This window comes from Solanum lycopersicum, chromosome 12, assembly GCF_036512215.1.
Source record: "Solanum lycopersicum chromosome 12, SLM_r2.1".
Lineage (NCBI taxonomy): Eukaryota > Viridiplantae > Streptophyta > Magnoliopsida > Solanales > Solanaceae > Solanum > Solanum lycopersicum.
Window position 1 is genome coordinate 7,918,349 of NC_090811.1, and position 23,360 is coordinate 7,941,708.

General features: G+C 36.2%; 3 protein-coding genes across 3 annotated transcripts; 1 reads left to right on the forward strand and 2 right to left on the reverse strand.

The window, feature by feature from the left end:
• The first annotated feature begins 926 nt into the window (after positions 1 to 926).
• Positions 927 to 1,556, forward strand: LOC101254363 (mitogen-activated protein kinase kinase kinase 20-like). The gene has a single exon (XM_004252101.1). The coding sequence runs from the start codon at positions 927 to 929 to the stop codon at positions 1,554 to 1,556; it is 630 nt and encodes a 209-aa protein (XP_004252149.1).
• Positions 1,557 to 6,914: 5,358 nt separating this feature from the next.
• On the reverse strand, positions 6,915 to 7,549 carry LOC138340191 (uncharacterized mitochondrial protein AtMg00810-like). The gene is made up of 2 exons (XM_069291884.1): positions 7,197 to 7,549; positions 6,915 to 7,113 (listed from the first exon to the last, which is right to left on the reverse strand). The coding sequence occupies exons 1-2, from the start codon at positions 7,547 to 7,549 to the stop codon at positions 6,915 to 6,917; spliced, it is 552 nt and encodes a 183-aa protein (XP_069147985.1).
• Positions 7,550 to 11,548: 3,999 nt separating this feature from the next.
• LOC138340192 (uncharacterized) lies at positions 11,549 to 14,597 on the reverse strand. The gene is made up of 3 exons (XM_069291885.1): positions 14,498 to 14,597; positions 11,989 to 12,074; positions 11,549 to 11,863 (listed from the first exon to the last, which is right to left on the reverse strand). The coding sequence occupies exons 1-3, from the start codon at positions 14,595 to 14,597 to the stop codon at positions 11,549 to 11,551; spliced, it is 501 nt and encodes a 166-aa protein (XP_069147986.1).
• Between the last annotated feature and the right edge of the window lie 8,763 nt (positions 14,598 to 23,360).

Below are 23,360 nucleotides of genomic sequence, written 5' to 3' on the forward strand. Positions count from 1 at the left end.
TGCCAAAGAAGTTCAAGAAGAGCAAGAAAGCTTGGGAAATTATGAGCTTCAAGTTCAAGTTACTTAGGTATGTTAAAGTTTTCATCTTTGAGTATTATCAAAAATACATAAATTTCATATCTTGATTCATTAACGTTGAGTCATTATGGAACAAAGTGCTAATGTAGAATTCTTTCATTTGATTTTAATGCAGAAACTTGCGCTTCCAGATAGAATTTTTAATCTTTGATCCTAAAAGGTGTTCTTGAGAGTTTATTCTTGATTTTTTTACTTCTTATTCATAATAAGAGTTGTATTGGAGCTTGTGCTAGTTAGATTCCCAGAATGTTTGAACATTTTGGATACTTGATTTGCACAATGTGGTGAGAGCTTATGGATGACTCAATTATATGGGTATGCAAAATACAAGATTTTCAATCCTAGCAGGAATAAATTGAGAGGACCATCACTATTTTTATCTATGGATATAAAACTCCATAACAAATTTCTAGTTCTAGCAGCTAGAACTAGAATATTGATATATTACATGAAGGCATTTAAATTGTTCAAAGTGAGTGGTTGTGGACTCGTTCACAGCTAAACTAAATGACAGTTTAAGTGAGCCGTCAATATAATGTAAGTTGTTTGTCATAGGAAGTCCAGTATTTTGGAGCCAAAAGAGTCATTTTGAAGCTAAATTGCTAAAAGGGACAACAAATTTGGCAATTAACCAACTTAGACAAACCACTGGTTGGAAAACAGTGATGGCCTCCTTCTATATCCGTCTTTAAATGGTTGGAAACTTTATTGGGAGTCAAAACTAAGTGGTCTATTACTCCATTTGGTATTAGAAAAGAAAAGGTGTAACGTGACCTATAAATTACTCTCATTAGTATGTATAATATAATATATAACAAAGATATTGTACATCCAATTCTTAATTTCCAATGACAGGATTATCGTGGAAGAGAGGCACAACTCTTCATGAAGGTGGATTTGGAGCCATCTCGTTAGCTTCTACTTCAAATGCACTATTTTGTGGTGTTACTCTCCCCTCTCTCATTGCTCTCAAATCGTGCGACTTTAATGCTTCTCAATCGTTGAAAGAAGAAGTCGAAATCCTCCTAATGTTCAAACATTCTCCTTACATTGTTCACTATTTTGGATCTAATGTCTCTTTTGATGATAACGTCAATCTTTACAACTTATTGCTCGAGTATGCTTCTGGAGGAAGCCTTGCTGATCATCGTCAGAACTGCAATTCACTGTTGCAGTTTGAAGATAAGAAACACAGGAAGAATGTTCTTTTAGGGCTTAGTTGCATTCACAACAATGGAATTATTTACTGTGACATCAAGCCTGGCAATATTCTCCTTGTGGGCATGGACAAAATTGCCAAGATTGGTAATTTCGGGCTATCCGTGACATTGGAACAGGGCATGAACCAAAAACAAGAAGTAATCAGGGGAATAGAAAGGTATATGGCACTGAAATCCGTTATTAACACTGAGTATAGCCCACGGGTTAATATTTGGGTTCTTGGATGTACTGTCTATGAGCTGATTATGGGACATTGATATGGGAAGATGCAGATGGTGATTATGTGTCGGTAAGTATTAGTGGTACAAATTCATTTTATTAATTGATTTGATTGATATTTTTTTGTCAAAATTGAATCTTATTCTAACTTAAGATTCTTGTGGTTGTTGACTGTTGGTGAAATGAAAACGGAGGGTTTTTGCTGACTCTTTGACCTTAGAAATAGATGATGATTTTGGTAAGGTTAGTGGTACCGATCTTAATTTTTAGCCAATGTTGGAATCTCATTCTAATTTAATATTCTTGTGATTCTTGAGTTCAGGACTGCAGGTGAATCAGAAAAGGATGGTTTCTATCGACTTTTTGATATGAGAAATGAATGGCGATTCATTTTTCCGGCAATTTTGATAAGAATCAGTTGCACATATTTATTTTATTATTTGATTGATGGATATTTTGCACTTATCCTAAACATCAAACAAGATAAAAGATAAAAAAAGTTAGGAACAACGTGTACAAAAGAAAAATAAATAATACTATATGATTTCACAAGTCGATGTTTTTCAAAATTATTAGGGTTTTTTGGTAAATTGTAAACATCATTAACAAATAAAAGGACCATTACATCTATTGAGCACCTAAATCCATAACCACCTTATAAGAAGGTTTTATGTCTTTTAGCCTCCAACTAGAAAAGAAAATAGTTACATAGAAAAATATTGAATCAACCTATTACTTTTATGAGTCTTGTTAGATCCCCTAAACAATGCCATTCTCTCTATAAATTCTGTTTTTTATCTGTGCAATTACTATGTCACTATTCACAATTGTGCCTCTATACAACCTCCTGTTTATTTCCCTCAAAGTATGGTAAACTATAACACTCCAAATTGCTGCAACCACTTCTTATAGAATTGCCTCCAATGTTTCCTCTTGGTTATTTCTAGTACCTATCGCAACTCACCTATATGCACCTGTATGTTAGCCCAAGGTAAATACCAACTTTCACTTGTCCCAACCAAGTGTAGTGGATAAAGAGATTCAACTTGGTCTCCATCACTTGGCTGTGTCATAAACAACATATCTCATTATCAATAGGAATGTTCAAGCATAACATCCTCTTCTTGTAGTCGGTAACAAAATTCGGTAATAAGATCAACATGTTCAATTCACCCAGCATTGCATTGTAGCTGGCATAGATTCAATATTGACCATAATAAGTTAGATTATACCTCTCTTGTAAATACCAGTTCCTTTTGTTGTTCGGCAGTACATTTAACTTTTTTCAATAGAAACTGCAATCTAGAGGCCGAATATATATGTTCCCAAATGGAATCATCATTCCTTATATAGATCTCATGTACTCATTTCACCTACAACGTATTCTATTTTTCTGATAACTGGCATAACTGTTGGAATTTATGCGTCCACTTAACTTAAATAGGACTTGGTCCCCGTAACTCTAATGCACAGTAAGTAAAGAACACAAACAAAAAGTAAAAGAGATAATCACTTTTACTTGGAAACCTCCTTGCTCAAGGGAGTAAAACCACGACCTATTTTGAACAAAATTTTTCAAGAACCAATTTTACTAATCTTCAATCAAGTATCAGTAAAAGTCGGTAAGAAAATAAGAGACTAACCCTATAGTCTCTTTACTAAGCAATACACCCTATTACTTAGCTGAGCACAAGCAGATACAACACTGTTCAGTAAGAACCTAAGTTACCTGTAACCCAATCACTTACAATGAAAAACCCAAGGTTTGATAGGTTTCTACCAAGTTCGAAACGAATCCTATAACTTGATGCTTGAAATTATTTTCCGTTTTTGAATGAATGAGTTATATTTGTGTTTTGTTTGATATATATCGTCAAGATTTATTGTCCATCAAACAAAACAACCTAGTCGGTTTTTATTAGAGAAGTACTTTGCTCCTCACCAACCTCCCAGATGCAGACAACTTTTTACAGTTGTCTGTACTTTTTGCAGATAAGACTGGTTTTCTTCATACTCTGCAGAAGACCGGGTACATGCACTTGTGATGAATCATCAAAACATTTTGAGGAGAGCCTCATATCAATTTTCCCCTTTTTGATGAGGACAAACCAACCTGCATTTGTTCATCACACATTCATTCAAAAAATACATAAAACATTATTTCCGGACATCATTCCCCCTTAAACCATGATTCCCCCTTACACCAGGATTCCCCCTTACATAGATTCCCCCTTACACCAGGATTCCCATCACCGTTGAACGACTAATACAAATCTTCCCCCTTTTGACATCATTGAAAAGGAGGGACAATAAACATACGAAAATCAACACACGAGAATAAGAGAATCCAGGGTTATAACCACACCGAACATGTGAATGTAATAAAAAAGACATGATAATAATACGCAGAAATAGTGCATAAAAACAGAATTATGATTTGATCATATTAATATTGGCCACTTAAAATTAATCAAAAGACTACATCGAGCCACTTGAAGAGAAAGGAGTACAATTAGACTGGAAGACACAGCAGGAAACATTTAGCACGAAGGGAGAGAGGGATTAAGGGTTCAAAGAAGCAAAAACACTCTCTCATTGGCATCCTCAATTGCCTTAATGAGTTACTTGTTGAGAGCTTGAATTTCCTCACTAAGTAAGGCATTCGTAGCTTTTAGGTGGTCATTTGAGCTTTCAACTTGATTAATTCTTCCCTATTGTCCTGACTAGGACCAGGTCCTCTTGAAATCACCTTCTGAAGCTCAGACTTAAGAGTGACCACTTAAACTTCCTTAACAGCCAAGAGAATAGTGAGATCATCCACTTCCCGCTTAAGAAACACTTGTTGCTCAAGGACTGTTGCAACTTGTGAGCGACCTGGTGCTTCTCCTTCAATGCACTCACAATCTTAGAGAGTAGACTTGGAAAACATTTGTTTGACAGTACCTGGTACTCCCATCCCTAAGGGCACCTCAAAGTGATTGAACACCTAATTGAGAAAATACCCATATGGAATTCCATGATTCCCCTTCTTCCATGTCATAACACAATGCATATGCTAGACCCATGATTGCCTGGAGATTATCACTTCAAGATCACTTAATTTTTCCATCAGAAAGTGATCTGCAATAGACGTAACTGTATGTTTCTCCGACCTAGGCACCATGACCTTGTTAACAAACTCAAAGGTCAATTGATACTCGCCCTGAGGTACTTTTTGGGTACCCGTTCCTTCTTAGGTTTTGCTTTCATTGAGGTGAATACTGTCTAAGGCCTACACCCTACAATAGATCATATTCTATAGTAGGCACATCGAAGATAATCCCCAATATTTCCTCATTCAAACTTATCGATACCCTCTTAACAGAAGTAAAAATACTCCCTTCAACAAGCAAGTCCATTTTGTAATAGAACTCGTGAACCTCTAGTTCATGGAGATATGAGAGTGGAGGTTCGAACAAATGTCCCCATTCTTGGATAGTAACAGAGTCAACAAGAGCTCCCATACCATGATCTGTTAGAATATCTTTAGCAAACACTTGACTATTCAGAACATTTTGCAATTTCATCTTCTCAACTCTTTCTTCTCTTGTCATGTCAGTTCCATCAGACTTTACACTGGGACCAGGTCCCTTTACGAGTGAAACTTCAAATTTTCTCTTCTTCCGGGCTATCACCTTTTTTACCTTCTTCACTAGAGGTTTCTTTGAGTTCTTTTGACTCTCATTGAATCTCTCATTTTCACCCCTTGGCTCCCTTCTTCGCTTTGACACATACTTGGAAACTTCCTCAGATTTTGAGTCACTATTCTCAATGGGGACAAGGTATATAACTGGGTCCTCTTGAACCACCCCTCGAATTCTTTGCCGTCTTTTTCTGTGTCTGTACTGCATTGGCCAACATGGCACTACCCAGAACCTTTTGTGTGACACTTGGGGTGTCATATTGTTGTCTACCTTCCTTCATAGTAGATTTGATCGACTTCCCTTTCCCTTTTCTTTTCCTTTCTGCATCACTGTCAGCACGAGTATGAACAACATTATCATTGTTTCCCGCCGCAGTCTCTTGGTCAGGGCCACTGGCAAGAGAAAGATTACTACCTCTTGTTTCTTGCCTTTTCAATCTTAAAGGAACTTCTTCCTTGTCTTCCTCCCCCTTCATATTCCACATCAAACAACTAGGGAGTGTGGTCAAAGATTAGTTAACTTTTAGCGAGGACCGGTTTTGGGGACCTAAACGTCTTGTTCAACAGTGAGGGATAAGATTCAGCCCTAAGTGAAGCCAAACTTTGTATCGCTAGCGATCTGCCCCTACTGTGAGAATACAGGATTCTGGTCCCTTTTCCTAAGGTACATCCCCTTCGAACAACCTTTGCGACATCAAGGATAACACAACCATAGATGAACCATCTATTTCATCAGACCCTGGTTTGGAAGTAGGTTTAGGAACTGATTATGCCTCAAAAGTATGAGAATTTTCTTCAGACAACACTAGTGTAGGAGAACAAGGTACTTTGTCCATTCTAGGTGGAGCAGACCCACCTTCAACTAGATTCACAGGCAACACAGACCCAGCCTGTGTTCTATCTCCACACATGGGGTCAAAGATGACTCTTTTACAATGGGGATTTAGAAATCAAATAAACTGGGTTTTTTGATTTTTGGGGAGATAGGAACTTGTGACAAAGAATTAGACTTAGACATTTTGAGAAACAGAGAATAAGAAGTAAGATTGCAGAAAAAATCGATCAGAAAAAGAACGCTTAGAAGATTTTATGAATTGTTAAGGAGTTAATGGGGTATTTAAAACAAAAGAGTATTGGGTCCTCAAACAGTGCCGACTCTTTGTTTGAAATTGAAAGGACCTTTAAAACTGACGCGATGAACAAGACGAGGACATGTGCCATTGATGCAGACATTTGTCAGTGTAGTATGAAATAATACTAACCTTATGAGCGACTAGGTCCACTTCGTATTTTGTCTGCCCGATTTTGTGTAGTAAAATCATCTATTAAGCTATTTATACCATTAGTGTATACCTGCAGTAAGGTACAAATAGTGAATTCTCGAGTAATCATTGTTAATTCAAACATACATACATGTCCTCCTAAGAATAATCAATTAGGAGTTTCTTGAGTAGCCCTGTTAAAAATTCACGTGAACTTAAACATTCCAAGTCTCAGTCTATTTTTGAAGAAAATTTCCTTTCCCATTGGCATTATGAAGATGTCAGCCAGTTGATCCTCAGTGCTGCAGAACCTCATCAACACATTCATTTTTTCTACGTTGTCTCGCAGGAAGTGATGCCTCACATAAATATGTTTCGTTCTTTTGTGTTGAACTAGATTCTTAGCCATATTCATTGCACTAATATTGTCACACAAGAGAAGAATTGTCTCTCTAAGAACCCCAAAATCCTCCAATTGTTGCTTGATCCACAAGATTTGGGCACAACATGCAGCAGTAGCAACGTACTCCGCTTAAGCAGTAGATAAAACCACCGAGTTCTGCTTCTTCGTTCCCCATGACATTAGAGCTGATCCCAAGAAATGTGCCATTCTTGAGGTACTCTTTTGATCCTCCACAAAACCTGCATAATCTGCATCAGCATAACCAATAAGTTCAAATGAGTCACCTATTAGATAGAAAAGGACCAGGTCCTGCATTCCCTTCAGATATCACAAAACCCTTTTTGCAGCTTTCAGGTGTAATTCCTTTGGTGCAGCTTGAAATCTAGCGCACATCCCCACACTAAACATTATATCAGGTCTTCTAGCTGTCAAATATAGAAGTGATCCAATGATCTTTCTATACATGGTTTGTTTAACCTCTTTGCCTGCTTTGTCTTTATCAATTCTTACACTTATGTTCATAGGCATGTCTAGAACTTTTGCATCAAGCATTTTGAACTTGTTGAGCAACTCTTTGATGTATTTCTCTTGGCATATGGAAGTCCCTTGAGAGGATTGTTTAATCTGTAGTCCTAGAAAGAATGTAAGTTCGCCCATCATGCTCATCTCAAGCTCGCAGCTCATCAACTCAGCAAAACTCCAGGCGCATACAATCTGATGTTACTCCAGAAATTATATCATCAACATAAACCTTCACAATCAACGGTAATTTTCCTGTAGTTTTTAGAAATATAATGTTGTCTACCTTACCTCTTTTTAACTCATTGGTTAAAAAGAACTTTGATAGCCTCTCATACCAGACTCAAGGAGCTTACTTCAACCCATACAAAGCTTTTTCCAACTTCAGTAAATGATCAGGCAACTCAGAGTCTTTAAAGCCTGGAGGCTGCTTAGCATACACTTCCTCCTTAAAATTGTCATTCCGAAAGGAACTCTTCACATCCATCTAAAATAGTTTGAAATCTTTGTGTACAACAAAAGCAATTAGAATTCTGATTGCCTTCATTTCTGCAATAGGTGCAATGGTTTCTTCGTAATCGATTCCTTCCTCTTGATTATGACCTTGCAACACCAATCTTGACTTATTTATTTCTGACAATAGTTCCATACTCATCAAGTTTGTTTCTTAATACCCATTGAGTTCTGATAATAGTTCTTTCAAATGGCCGGGGGGACCAGGTGTTACACTTTACTTCGTTCAAACTGATGAAGCTTCTCTTGCATATACACCAGCCAGTCAGGATCCTTTAAAGCTTCTTTGATACTCTTTGGTTCATTTAGAGATATGAACGTTGAATATGCAACCAAGTTACGTGCCTTTGACCTAGTTTCAATTCCTGAATCCTGGGGAAAGATTAGATTGTCTAGTGGATGTAAAGATTGATGTTTCCACCCAGCCTTTCTAATAATCTCTTCTTCTCTATCAACATCAGAATTACCTTCACTTTCATTTGAAGTATGAGACCCAATATCTGGAATAATGTCGAGAGGACCAGGCTCATCAACAGGTTCAGCATGAGTTACTTCCACTCCTTGAGTGATCTCATTATCTTCAGTCAGCTCTTCCACTTCACGATCATCAATATTGTCATCCTTTGTTCTGAACTCATCAAATTTGACATCCACATTTTCCTCCACACAGTGAGTTCTTTAATTGAACACTCCATACGCCTTACTGGTAGAGGAATATCCCATAAAAGCACCTTCGTCACTTCTGGCATCAAACTTTCCAAGATCATTCTTTCCATTGTTCAGAATAAAACATTTCAACTAAACAGTTTGAGATGAGCTATCAAAGGTTTCATATCATTTAATAGTTCATAAGGGGTTTCTTGATTTGAGACCTAATAAGACATATGTTGGTCATATAACACGTTGTGTTAACTGCTTCAGCCAAGAAATTCATGGCAAGTTGAGAGTCAATCAGCACAGTTCTTGCAATCTCTACTAGTGTTTGGTTCTTTATCTCTACCACTCCATTTTGCTGAGGAGTTCTAAGTGCTGAGAAGTTGTGATTTATTCCATGTTCACCACAGAAACTTTCAATCTGAGATTTTTTAAATTCTGTGCCATGGTCAGATCTGATGCTTCTAATCTTGCAATTTAACTTTGATTGAACAGCCTTGAAGAACATAATTAATTGTCTAGCTGTCTCATTCTTTGTTCTCATAAACATTACCCATGTCTACCTGGTAAAATCATCAACAACAACAAGAATGAGTTTCTTATCTCCTCTGCTCAACACTTTGATTGGTCCACACAATTCTATGTGAAGCAGCTCAAGAGGTCTTGATGTGTTGAATCCGTTCTTGACTTTGAATGAAGACTTTGTTTGTTTACCCTTTGCAGAAGCATTACAAACTTTACCATTTGTAAACATCAACTTGGGAAGTCCGCGGACCAGGTCCCCAACAACCGGCTTGTTGAGAAGAGTAGAACTAACATGACCACGACATTTATGCCATAGATCAAATTCATCAGTTGGAGCACTTAGACACGAAATATCATCTTCTTCGATGGAGTCTAGATCTGCTACATACATATTCTTTACTCTTGTAGCAGACATCACCACCTTCCCTGTTATGCGGTTTGTAACGAAGCAATTGTCTGCCATGAACTTGACTTCATTTACTCTATCACAGATCTGAGATATACTCAAAAGATTATACTTGAGCTCTTCCACATAGAGTATGTTGTTGATTAAATTACTATCAGACTTCCCTATCCTTCCAATTCCAAGAATAGAACCTTTCTTTTCGCCTCCAAAAGATACACCACCACCTTCATGTTCCTTCAAAGAGAGAAAGTTTGAAGTGTCCCCTGTCATGTGCGTAGAGCATCCTATATCCATGTACCAGCACTGACCCCTTCTTCTCTTGTGCACAAGAGTTACTTGTTAGTCTTAGGAACCCACTTCATACAGAGTTCCCAGTAACTATCAAAAGACTTAACAATAAAATTTTCCAGTCTAAGGCGATGAAAATGTTTTACCCGAATGGTAGCAAGAACCAGGTCCTCTTTATAATTTTTTCATAGGTTTGTCATGACTGACAGACTGATCACAAAAACTAGATCCCCATTCCCTATTAGTCTGACAATTATCTGATTTCACAAACTTCACATGCCTTTCATTAGCCTCCTTCAATTTATCACACCTTTCCTTCAAAAGTCCATTTTTCCACAATGGGTGCACAAGAGGTTATCAGCCACAAACATATATTTGTTATGGGGATTATATGGTGGTTCTATTTTCCTTTTCCTTAGACCTCTTTTCCCATTGAAAATTTGTTTAAGGAGATTCGAAAGGATCTTGAAAGAGTCAGTCCATTTCAGAGAATGACTTGTTATGCGGAATTCGAGATAATGCAAGAAAATATAAACGTGAAAAACAAGACAACAGATTTATGTGGTTCACCAATAAATTGGCTACGTCCACAGGAAGAGGGGGAGCAGTTTTATTATGGAGAGGCAAGAACAGAATACAGAATAGGATTTGCCATAGCGTCTTTATATAGTGCTAAGCTACGCCCTAACAGGCTTGGGCCCAAAATACAGAATTGAAAGATAATTAAGGGCCCAATACAACAACATTGTATACTGTCGGGCTGGGGGCGACTCCCCCTCCCCAGACCCCCAGGCCAGGGGGCGCGTCGCCCTTCTGAACCCCCCGACTCGCTGACCGGGCAGCGAGACCCCCGTTCTTTCGGTTGTAACGGGTCCGATTCAAGGCATTCAACATGACTTAACTCTTCTTTGATTTTCTTAAGATCTCTTCTTAGCTGAGAATTAGTTTCAAGAGAAGTAGCTACCTTAGATTCAGATATTTTAAGGTTATCCTCCAGTTCTTCCTCAGATGCTAAGTTTTCTTTTATCATTTTTAGAGGTACTAGGCTCTTCTTCATAAATTTTGTTGTTAGACTCCAAAATCTCTATTCTTCTACTCATTTCAGAAATATGTGTTAGAAAAGCTGCATTTTCATTTTCAAAAAACTTAATTTTTCAGTCAACATTAAGCTTCAGTAGATTGCTCTTCTACAGAGTCAATTAGAAGAGCAGCAAATTTCCTCAGGCTTCCAGCAAATAGGTTACCAAGATCATCTTTTAATTCAAAGATAGCCTTGTTCGCATCTTCCTCATCATCTGATTTTGCCATTAAGGAGAAGATTGAGATTAAAATGTTTGCATCATCTTCAATGGCCATCACAAAGACATCATCATGATCTTCTGCTTCTTCCTCTGGCTCACTCAAATCATCACCCAATATGACAAAGGCCCTTTTTTACAACCTGGTGAGCATGTTCCTTCCTTCGAAAATTTTCTGGGACCAGGTCCTTCTTATGATATCTAACTTTATGAGATTTCGGCTTTTGACTTAGGCAGTCTCTCATAAAATGACCAGGCTTACCACATTTGTGTCAAAGGTCGTTTGTTGTTGCTACTCTGCTGGTTGATACTTTCTTTTGAATTCTCCATATTTCTTATGGTCTTTTGAAACCTCTTTGTCACGTACACCATCTCATCTTTTTCTTCAGTCATCTCACTTTGAGAGGATTTTAGTGCAATGGTCTTTTCTTTCTTTGAATCCTTCCTTCTTCCTCCCTGCTTCCTATATAGCTCATAACTCTACAGATTTCCTATACGCTCGTCCATAGGCAAGGCCATCAAATCTTTTGCCTCGGTGATTACATCCACCCTGCTTTCCCAAGATTTAGAAAGAACCTTGAGGATTTTTTGGACCTTCTTGCACACAGGAATTGGTTCTCCCAAACCTCTGAGCTCATTTGTAATGGTAGTAAAACGAGAATTCATTTCAAAAATGGTTTCACCATACTTCATCACAAAGTTTTCATATTGAGTATTAAGCATCTCCACCTTTGATTTCTTCACCCTCTTGGTTCCTTCATGAGTAGTTTGAAGAAAATCCCTAATCTTCTTTGCCTATTCACAAGATGAGATTCTATTATACTCATCAACATCAATACCACAGACTAGGATTATTTCTCTTTGTAGTTCTTTTCATACTTTTTCCTATCAATCTCAGTGAACTCCTTTCTGGTCTTAACCATGAAGGTGGTGAGACTTCCATCCTTCACCTCCTTAAATGGAACATAAGGACCATCCAGGATAACATCCCACAACTCTGAATCCTCTGCACTAATGTAGTCATGCATTCAATTTTTCCAACACCAATAGTATTGAACATTGAAACGAGGTGGTCTTGTGGATGATTGTCCTTCCTCCAGATTTAGTGCGCAGTCATTCCTCTAGGATCTTTCTTTTCTTGGTGTTAACCAAAGTGAAAAATAAAGCTCTGATACCAATTGTTAGAATGTACGCTTCCACTTTTCTTAAATGGGACCTGGTCCCCGTAACACTAATGCATAGTAAGTAAAGAACACAAGCAAAAAGTAAAAGAAATAATCATTTTTACTTGGAAACCTCCTTTCTCAAGAGAGTAAAACCACGACATGTTCTCAACATGACTTTTCAACAACCACTTTCACTAGTCTTCAATCAAGCAAAAGTAAAAGTTGGTAACAAAACAAGAGACTAACCCTATAGTCTCTTCACTAAGCAATACACCTTAATACTTAGCTAAGCACGAGTAGATACAACAGTGCTCAGTAAGAACCTAAGTTAACCATAGCTTAAGAACTTACAATGAAATACCAAGGTTTGATACGTTTCTATCAAGTTCGAAACGAATCCTAAAATTTGATAAGCAAATATAAAAATAGCAACTAACAAGAAGAACTGAAAGCCTTTTGATCAATATCTTGTTGTTTGAAAGTATTTTCCCTTTTTGAATGAATCAGTAATATGTTGTGTTTTGTTTGATATATATCATCAAGATTTGTTTTCCATCAAACAAAACAACCTATTTGGTTTTGATTGGAGAAATACTCTACTCTACACCAACCTCCCTGACGCAGACAACTTTTTAGAGTTGTCTATACTTTTCGCAGATGAGACTGGTTTTCTTCATACTCTGCAGAGGACCGGGTCCCTGCACTTGTGAGGAGTCATCAAAACATCTTGAGGAGAGCCTCCTATCAATAACAATTTGTCTACTGATACAACATTCCAATTACTGCAATCCTCCAAACTCATATGGATAACAAATCTTCTTCCATGCGACACTTTCCACCTCTCTTCATTACTCCCCCAAAGATAGCTCCTACAAATTCTATCAACCTCATTGAGAATACTTTGGGGTAGAATGAGTACAAACCCCTATAAACTATTTATAAAGAGCAAAATAGTAGTCCCAATTTGAATTATACTGACTAATTTTAATTCGGTTAGTGATCTTTTCTATTAGAAGTTGGGAATCCACTATCTTCTACTTCTTGGAGGACAACGGAAGCCCAAGATATCTCATTGGAATATGTCTTAGAGGGAACCCAGTCATTCCTAACAATTATCTACAAGTTCCTATCGTCTACTCCAGATAAAAACAAGTTAGATTTATCTACATTGGCCACAAAACTCGTTACTTCACTAAAATGAGTTAAAGTTTCCATCACTCTATCCACAGAACTAGTGTTACCTTTTCAAGAGATTTAGATCATCGACAAAGATTAAACGATTCAACTTAAGATGCTTACACATTGGATGAAAATGAAAGCCAGGTAACTCATGCACTTTAAGACCCTAGACAACTACTCCATTACAAGGACAAACCAGATAGGAGACATTGGATCCCCTTGTCGTAAAACTCTCTTGCCAGCAAAAAATTCATGCCCTTCACCATTTACTATTACGGTAAAATATGGTAAAGTTACACATATCATTACCAACTCTGTAAAGCTTTTAGGAAATTCATATCTAATGAGTGCATTTTCCATAAGTTCCTAACTTACCATGTCTTAGGCCTTTCTTAAATATTTTTTCACAAATTATTAGGGTTTAAAATTTGATTGCGATTAACTCTCTTTTTAAAATTAACAAATGTGTAAAATAGATTTTAGAGTTATTAGGTGAAATCATTCATTAATCAATTATAAATAGTCTAGTTGTTTTCCATTGTTGGAATCGAATCAAGAATGGTATATATGCATTCTCAAAATCAATAATTGGGTATTTCAAATCAAATATCTAACAAAAAAATAGAGCAAGTAATTTCCAAACACTTTTCAATTCTGACAAAGTGGTGAATATAAATTTCTCCACAGTGGAAGAAGAGAAATGTATTGGTACAAGTATGACGATCCTTCATTCACTGGTACCCCAAATTTTATGTGAATTGAGACATCATCGTTGGCAAAAATTATTTTGTGGTGATTGTGGCGGAGAAACCTAATGTCAAGTGATACAGTGATGAGAATGTCATAGATGTAAAATTCTAAAAGCCCTCATTTTTTGTTTGATATAGTAGGAATCCATAGATACTTATCGGGATTCAACATCAAAGAACATCATATCTAACAAAAGGTGTGGACTTGTAGACTCTGCCGGCGCCGGCACGTAGCAATTTTCCACCACCATCGATGTCTCAATTCTTGAAGAATTAGGGTTATTGGGTGAAAGAGGGATCTGCATATTCCTTACAATACATCGCTCCTCATCCACTGTCGAGAAATCCATATATGTCGCTGCCTCCGCCGAATTCCTTGTATACATCCTCCTCATCCTCCTGCTTTGTCTCGTCATCCACCTTCTCCGATGCCATTCCTACCTCCACCACTACTCCTTCATCTTTTTCTAAACCGTGTCAGCCACAGTTCTCTCCAATGATAAATCGGTATCAGCCTTTGTCCCCTCCTCCACCTTCTCAGCCACGATTCTACCTTCTTCAATTAGCAATTGCACCAAATGAGTCTTTACTTTGGATTATTAACCTTGAGAAAGAATGAAAAACTTGGAGGAAGGCATTTAAACAATAATTTCACCTGTGATTCATATGCATCACGAACAATTTTATCCAACTTGTTTTAGGCTTTTAAACCAGCAGTTAGAGCACCATCGGAATTTGCAAGTACAACTCGGTCTTTATACCTAACAAATAACATTACTTGTTCATGTTGTCTGCAGTACCAAGAGATTGCTATGATCTGATGAATCCATGAGTTTTTTTATAAAAGAAAAGAGAAAAGTGTCACAAGCAATCACAAATTTATTACCACTCGTGCTTTTGTAGTCTTTTTTTGAAAAGAAATGTCATTTCATTAACTAGAAAGAGAGCAAGAGAATTCATGTCTACAAGATGGTAAGAAAAGATAGCAATCTAGTGCCCATCTGGCATTGCTATCTTTTCTTACCATCTCTTGTATACATGTAATCTTTTAATCTCTTTCTAGTCAATGAAATAACGTTCCTTATCAAAAGAAGACAGCAAAAATGGGAGTGGTAATAAATTTGTAATTGTTGCGACTCTTTTCTTTTTTCTTTTATAAAAAAATTCATGGAGTCATTAGATTATAGCAATCTTTAGGTGCTAGAGATAACATGAACAAGTAATGGTATGTTTCAATGTATAAAAAACCTGATTGTGCTTGCGGATTTTGATGGTGCTCCAACTACTGGTAAGAATCCTACAACAAGTTGGGCAAAACTATTTGTGATACATATAAATCAAAGGTGAAATTAAGTGTTAAATGCCTTTGTCCAAGTTTTTAATGCTTTCTCGAGGTTAATAACCCAAAGGAAATACTCATTTGGTACAACTGCTAATTAAAGCAGACAAAATCGTGGCTGAGAAGATGGAGGAGGGGATAGTGGAACATACCAATTTATCAGCAGAGAGACAGTGGCTGAGACGGTTGAAAAAGACGAAGGATAAAGGGATATAGGTAGGTGCGTGTTGGAGAAGGTGTAGGAGGAGATGAAGGAAGAGGAGGAGGAAGAGGATGTGGATACAAGGAATCCGGCAACGGCGCCAGCAGATATGGATTTCTCAACAGTCGAGGAGGAGGGATGAATTGGTAAGAATATGGTGATTCCTCTTTCACCCGATAACGTCAATTCTACCTAAATTTACATTGATAGTGGTGACGAATTGTTATGCGGCAGCAGGGGAAGGGGGAGGGGGAATGAACAAGAGGTAGAAATCTACAAAACCTGAGACTTTTTGTTTGTTTGGTGTTCTTGGAAGTTAAGTCCTTACAAAAGTCTACAACTACCTATTATAATAGACAAAAACTGTCAGGCTTCTATATGATGGTCGTGGTGGAGAAACCAATGTCAAGTAAAACCCATAATAGTTCTTGGTCATTAACTTAAGTCAAAAGGTGTACAAAATTATAAAAAAGTTTGGGGGGTAATAGGACCTTATTTTAGTTAAGGTGCGGCTCTGGAATTTCGACCATAGTCAAGGGGGGTATTGTGCCTTATCCCTTTCTAATTACAGTAAGGTGACAGGGGGTACTTGTGCCTTATCCCTTTTTAATTAGAGTAAGGTGACATTTTTTTCATACAAACTAAAAAGGGAAGAGTCCCACATAAAAAGGGACAGAAGGAGTATTAAATATTAGGAATTTAATTATATAAGTAAATTATATTTAACAATTTTATTTATTATAAAATATTTAAATAGAGGGTAAAAAATTTAATCAACAATTTTAATGAAGATTTTAATTGAATATAGATATATATAACATAGGCCATGTCAAACTCATGCCAAAAGAATTGAAAGTTTATTCATGCTTTTCATAACGTGATTTTAGCGTTCAATGCATGGCTCCATTGAAGAAGGAAAGTCCCATTTTTTGCTCTCTTTTGTATAGACAAATGAAAAATAATCAAAAAGTTTTAACAAAACAAAAAATGCAAATGTTCTTCTAACTTATTTGAAATCATGTTAGGGAGAGAGTCACTGTCACACCCCAACCCTAGGTGAGACAAACAAGTACCATATGAATACATGTTTTACAAGTGACCTATGATGAGATAATAAACTACTGTGCAAATAGATTTAATAATGATAAGTTTTGTATACAATACATGTAGAATAGCTAAACCGATACATGTGACAAGTGAAACTATGAATGCACTATGAAAATATGCATAGTAAAGACTCGGAAAAGCCCCAAATCAACATGGAGTTCATCAACAACTTTTGTGTATCATGTGGGAGAGATATATTAGTTAAGTACATGTACCTTCAACATGAAATGCAGCGTCCCCAATAAGGGACGTCAGTACGAAAGAATGTACTGAATATGTAACTCATAATACAAGCATATGAAAAATGAGAGTTCAAGTGAAATCAAATACCAATAGATAAGGATTAGAGACCACATTTGATTATACTTGTGGAATTGTGTATATATGTTAAATTATTTTCTTTACTTTGATGTAAGTTATAATCTTTATAAAGAGCATGATACAATCAGCTGATCAGTAGTAGAAGAAGATGACTTATGCTAGGCATTTTAACCCTTGGGATGTTGTCCTCATAATTTCACAAATTGGGATATGCCCATGCTAGTCTTTCTCCCCTGAACTGCCACCCTTCTATACAAATTGGGATATGCTCATGCAAGACATTTTGCCCTGGGCTACCACCCTAATTATACAAATTGCTTCACTTAGATTCACTAATCTTGAGATTGTTGTTTTGATGTTCACAATTCTTTTGAGATTGTTCTTTTGATAGATCATGACTCTTTTGAAATTGTTGTTTTGATGGTCATAATCATTGTTAAGATTTGGAATTATGGACCAGTAGTAGAAGACATACAAATATGCACTTGCGATAATGACAATGACGTGGGAAGCAAATGTGACACCAATGTAATACTTAGGAGCTTATATGACTCAGTAAGCATTTTGACATCTCAAATTGAAGCACATATCAAGTGAATACATTTAAAATTCAGCAAGAGATTTGAACTCTATATGATTTCAAATACTCACTAACTAATATCAAATACAAGGTTTATATGAACATGGAATCAAATGGGAATGTGGACAGATTCAACTTAAGGACGGATACATATTCCAAGAAAGTACAATATAAAATATACAATAGAGCAAGTAGGAATCTTGTGAGGTAACATTATAGTCTAACACAATAGGAGTAATACCCAATAAAGGGAACATATAAACATGTGAAAGATGATATATATGATGAAATAGACAATCGAAGTTGGCAAGATGTGGAAATCTTGTATATCCAGCATATAAACATATGTATCATGTGTAATCTAGTATCATTTTGATTTATATAAGGGGAACACGTGCCAAGGGCACTTTGACAATGAAAAACATTTAAATCTTTTATGTTAATACTTGGTAGAGTAAGCACGTACATTTAGTAATAAACTCATATTAGAGTACTCAGTTCAATGCTCTTGTAGTAGGAACTGCAACTATGGGTCTGTCACTACCAAGGGCACGTAGAAAGCTTACTTTGTAATACAAGTGTTGGATTCATGCCAAAGAAATAGGAAATTGAATAGCCTTGCATACCTTGTTGCACAGAATTGGATATTACAATGAGTTAACCGTCTTTCTTTCAGATTATATATCTACAATGGAGTAAATAATAAAACTAGCATTAGTAGTTGATCTACAAATTTGGGCTACTTGATAAGACAAAAACAGTAATTGGCGGCGTATTTATAATTGGTCCATCAAGAGTGTTCTTCAATCCATTCTGCTCTAAAAATTTTATATACTATACAACCTTCTTATAAGATCCTTCGAAACTACCCGGGCTTCATCACGTCTGGAAACAGTATTAAAGGAATGACAGAAAGTAAGCTCATGCAACACTCAATTAAGTGGTGTATCACTACACTTTCAATGTTCTATCCTCTAACCAGTCCCCATGACTTCTCTGCACATATCCAGCCAGACCCCCTTATTTTATGATACACAAAACAATACCTATGAATCAGAATGTTGAAGTAACAATATAATCTCACGGCTTTTGATTAGCACCCTGTGAGTTCCAACTAACATTACATTTATGATGATCAAAATGATATCATAATCAAAAATTTAAGGGTACTCCACTCCATGGTTGTCCCAACAAGCACATCTGTCCTGAACTTTTACCAGGTGTGTTCACCAACCACACAACATATAGAAACAACACTCCTCCGTTCATTAATACATACAAACTTTCACAAACAACGCAAAAACAAGAGACGGATGAAAAATTTTATAGCTTACCTTGGTGGAACGAAACCTCACCAGCTAAGACTTGGATTCTTTAAGGTTTAGGTTGTCCTCTCCCCCTTAGTTTGATGTTAGATCAGATCATTCACTTGAATTTGTTAAGATGGGAGATGTTTTAACAATTTGTACTTTAAAAACACATACTTCCTTCATATTTTGATGGTGAAGTTGTAGACCAAGATTCTTGGAGCTTCTATGGCTTTCCTTGGGAGTAATTTTTTGTAGAATAAGTGGTAAAGAAGATGTGATAATCTTGAGTGCTTTACAGGTAACTTTTGGACGTTTTCACTACATAAAATGGAGAAATAATATGGTCCTTTACTTTAAGCAAGTTGGTGCATCACCTCCTTAATTTCTGACACAAGTTTTTTAGTAGGTGCAACACCTACTTACTCTTTTCACCAAATGCAGTTCACTTATTCTAGTAGGTGCATCACCTACTTGACTCTTTTAACTTAAATTCAGTCCACTAATTCTAAGTAGGTGCATCAGTTACTTGCCCCTTTTAACTTAAAATGTAGTCCACTAATTGTAAGTAGTTGTATCACCTACTTGTCACCTATTAGCATAGTTTAGTCAAGCAAGCACCTCACTTAATTTACACCATTTTCCCAATCTTAGTTTCTTTACAAAATCGTAGCACTAATACATGCTTGACCACTTTAACTTTTACATCGAATACCACCTTTTACTATCTCGAGTTTGAATTGTTTTTTAGTTCACTTAGTCGTATATGTGTTGGAAGGCACATGTACTACAACTTTAAACCTATTCTATTGTCACTAGTCGCATAGGAAACCGAATTCATAGCTATATCAAAAGGCAATTTACAAGTGCCATACAAAAAGAACTAGTACACGTAGAATATGGGGTGTTACTGTCTTACCAGTGATTCAACCACCACCTCCAGAGGGAAAACTTAACGATTAATATTTACTTATTTGACTTCTATTTCATTGACTTTGATTTGGATAATCGCAGAATATTGATAATTTATAGAAGGTTGTGAAAGAGGATAATTATTATGGAGCTCAACAAATGTACAAGTCTACTAGTGCCAGGTAACACGGTCATCATTCAATGGAAATTGATTACACGAATTTACCTACTAAAATATCACCCATCTCTACCCAAGATCGCAGCATAACAATTCCTTTTTTGTCTAAATTGCGGAGTAAATGGGCTTCTAAATGTGGTATTTCATTAGTTACTTTTTCAGGGCCTTGACTTGTCACATGAGTATGAATTTCATATTTCCGTATGTGAAAAGAAGTATAAATATCTTCATATACCAAACACTCGCTAATAAGTACTGCATCTTCAGAATTGTAACCCTCCCACGGCATATAAGCTACTAATACGTTTTTCCTCAAAGCAAGTTCGCCACCAACCGTAGCAGCACCATCCGCTAAAATTTTTCCCTTTTTAATGCATTTACCCCGAGGAACCCGGAATTTATGTTATTTTCATATATGCATCTACTGAGAGATACTCCGATGCCTTGAATGTTCTTCAGTCTGGTGCTTGTTTGCAATTAGACAAGGTCCAGGTTAATGTTATGTTCTAATTTCCTTTTTCTCTTGTATGGTAAATTCAGAGGCGAAGCTAGAATTTAATGGAGAGTGTGCATAGTGGTCTTAAGGGTAGGAGATTTTTAATTGTCATAGATGATATTTGGAGTACTGAGTCATGGGACCAATTGCAAAGAATATTTCCAAATTATGACAATAGAAGCCGAATTATATTAACCACTCGACTTAAATATGTTGCTAATTATATTAGTTGTCCTTATTTTCTGCCTCATAGAAAGTCTTTCCTAAGTTTAGAAGATAGTTGGAATCTATTCATTGAAAAATTATTCTTTCTTTAAGCTACAGAACTTGCCCCAATATTTGACGTCTTGTTTTCTGTATGTTGGAGGCTTTCCGGAAGACATGGAGATTAACATTTCCAAGTTGATTAATTAGGTTATCGATTGCTGAGCAATTCTTAAGGGAAAGAAGTAGTAAAACGTTAGAAGTTGTCACAGATAAGTATCTCGAAGAGTTAATTGATAGAAATCTAATTTTGGCTCGTAAACAAAGGGCTGATGGAAAGATCAGAACATGCAAAATTCACGATCTTCTTCGCCAACTAGTCCTAAGAGAAGATCATACTGAAAATGTAGTGCATTTCATGAATGAGAATGTTCCCATGTCCTTAGAATTCATTTATGATCGATGGAGAGTGATCGTTACATCTAAACGTCAACATCCACAAGTTTATCCAACAAAGCATTGCAGTGGTATTACAAGTATAACCTGCACCTTTATTACAACAGAAGATAATTATTTCCGAAGTCATAGCATTAGTATTACCAGTCCACTGTTTCGCAGTTCAAGTTGCTTAAGGTGTTGGACGTACTATCAGTCTCGAAAGATTTCGGTTGTGTAATACCTCAACTTGTATATTTGAGATATGTTGCTGCAAATATTGAGAATGCTCTTTCACTAGCCAAATTGAGAAATCTAGAGACCATAATTCTCGGAAGCCTTGAAACCGGCTACTCTGAAGAACCCACTGGATATCTAGAGAATGACAGAGATAAGACATTTGGATAGTAGATATCCACTATATATATGTAATCCTCTTCTTGTAGAAAATCATATGAAATTATATATATCTGATCCTTTTGAATTAGAACAACCTTTGTTTCTCAAAAACTTGCAAACACTTCATCTCCATGACTCTTCTTTTGTTTTCGAAATCATAAGAAGAACTCCCAATCTAAAAAAGCTTAAGATTTTAGACACTTCTGGCCATCCTTAATGGCATGATATTCCTTATTCTCTCATTCTTCTAGAGGAGCTGGAGACGCTACACATGAAGTTGGATTTTTAAGGAACAAAACTGAAACCATTGACCTGATGATTTCCTCTGGGGATAATTTCCCTCCTAATCTAAAGAAATTGACATTAAAATTCACTAAATTACCATGGGATGTTATAAATTTGTTGGAAAATTTACTGAACCTTGACGTGCTCAAAATTAATACTGCATTCAACAGTTTTGATTGGAAACTAGACAAAGATGTTGAGTTGCGCAAATTACTCTATGGGTTGGATGTATTGGAAGAGATTACTGAGAATATTGGAGAAATAACGACACTAAAATTGATCCAAATACACAGTTATGAAATGGAAAATGGCTGTAGAGAATAGTGCAAAAAAAAATTCAAGAAGAGCAAGAAAGCTTGGGAAATTATGAGCTTCAAGTTCAAATTACTTAGGTCTATTAAATTTTTCATCGTTGAGTATTATCCGAAATACATTAACTTCATATCCTGATTCATTAACGTTGAGTCATTATGGTACGAAGTGCTAATGTAGAATTCTTTCATTTGATTTTAATGTAGAAACTTCTGCTTCCAGATAGAATTTTGAATCTTTGATCCTAAAAGGTGTTCTGAAGAGTTTATGCTTGATTTTTTCTTCTTATTCATAATAAGAGTTGTATTGAACATTTTGGATACTTAATTTGAACTATTTGGTTAGAGGTTATGGCTGACTCAATTGTATAGGTATGTAAAATACTAGATTTTCAATCCTAGCAAGAATTGATTGAGGGAGGTCCATCACTATTTTTATGTATGGATATATAACTAAATACCAATTTTCGAGCTCTAGCAGCTAGAACTAGAATATTGATATATTACATGAAGGTATTTAAACTGTTCAAAGTGAGTCGTTGTGGACTCATTCACGGCTAAAATAAATGATAATTTAAGTGAGCCGTCAATATAATGTAAGTTGTTTGTCATAGAAAGTCTAGTGATTTGGAGCCAAAAGAGTCATTTTAAAGCGAAAATGCTAAAAGGGACAACAAATTTAGCAATTAACCAACATAGACAAACCACTGGTTGGAAAATAGTGGTGGCCTCCTTCTAGATCCGTCTTTAAATGGTTGGAAACTTTATTGGGAGTTAAAACTGTATGTCAAGTCAAAATAGGATAAAAAAATAGATCTAAGTGGTCTATTACTCCATTTTTGTATCGGAAAATAAAAGGTGTAACGTGACCTATAAATTACTCTCATTAGAATGTACAATATAATGTACAACAAATATATTGCACATTCAATTCTTAATTTCTAATGGCGGGATTATCATGGAAGCAGTGTCGGACCCAAAATTTCGTTCAAGTGGGTTCAAGTTACAAATAATCATAGTGGTGGTCCATAATAATGATTAGCATTTTTTTCATTATATCCTTAATAAGTTATTTTATGGTGATATTCCTAACAAAAAAAATATACTCTATTAATTTTTATC

Bases quoted from the DNA above. Each gene is read 5' to 3' on its own strand.
- LOC101254363 (XM_004252101.1), top strand. From the start codon at position 927: ATGACAGGATTATCGTGGAAGAGAGGCACAACTCTTCATGAAGGTGGA.
- LOC138340191 (XM_069291884.1), bottom strand. From the start codon at position 7,549: ATGAGCTGCGAGCTTGAGATGAGCATGATGGGCGAACTTACATTCTTT. The intron at 7,114-7,196 runs GTGATATCTGAA...ATGCTGATGCAG, and splicing joins AAAGCTGCAAAAAGGGTTTT to ATTATGCAGGTTTTGTGGAG.
- LOC138340192 (XM_069291885.1), bottom strand. From the start codon at position 14,597: ATGGCATCGGAGAAGGTGGATGACGAGACAAAGCAGGAGGATGAGGAG. The intron at 12,075-14,497 runs GTGGATGAGGAG...ACATTAGTGCAG, and splicing joins CATATATGGATTTCTCGACA to AGGATTCAGAGTTGTGGGAT. The intron at 11,864-11,988 runs GTTAAGACCAGA...TCTTGTGAATAG, and splicing joins GAAGTCTCACCACCTTCATG to GCAAAGAAGATTAGGGATTT.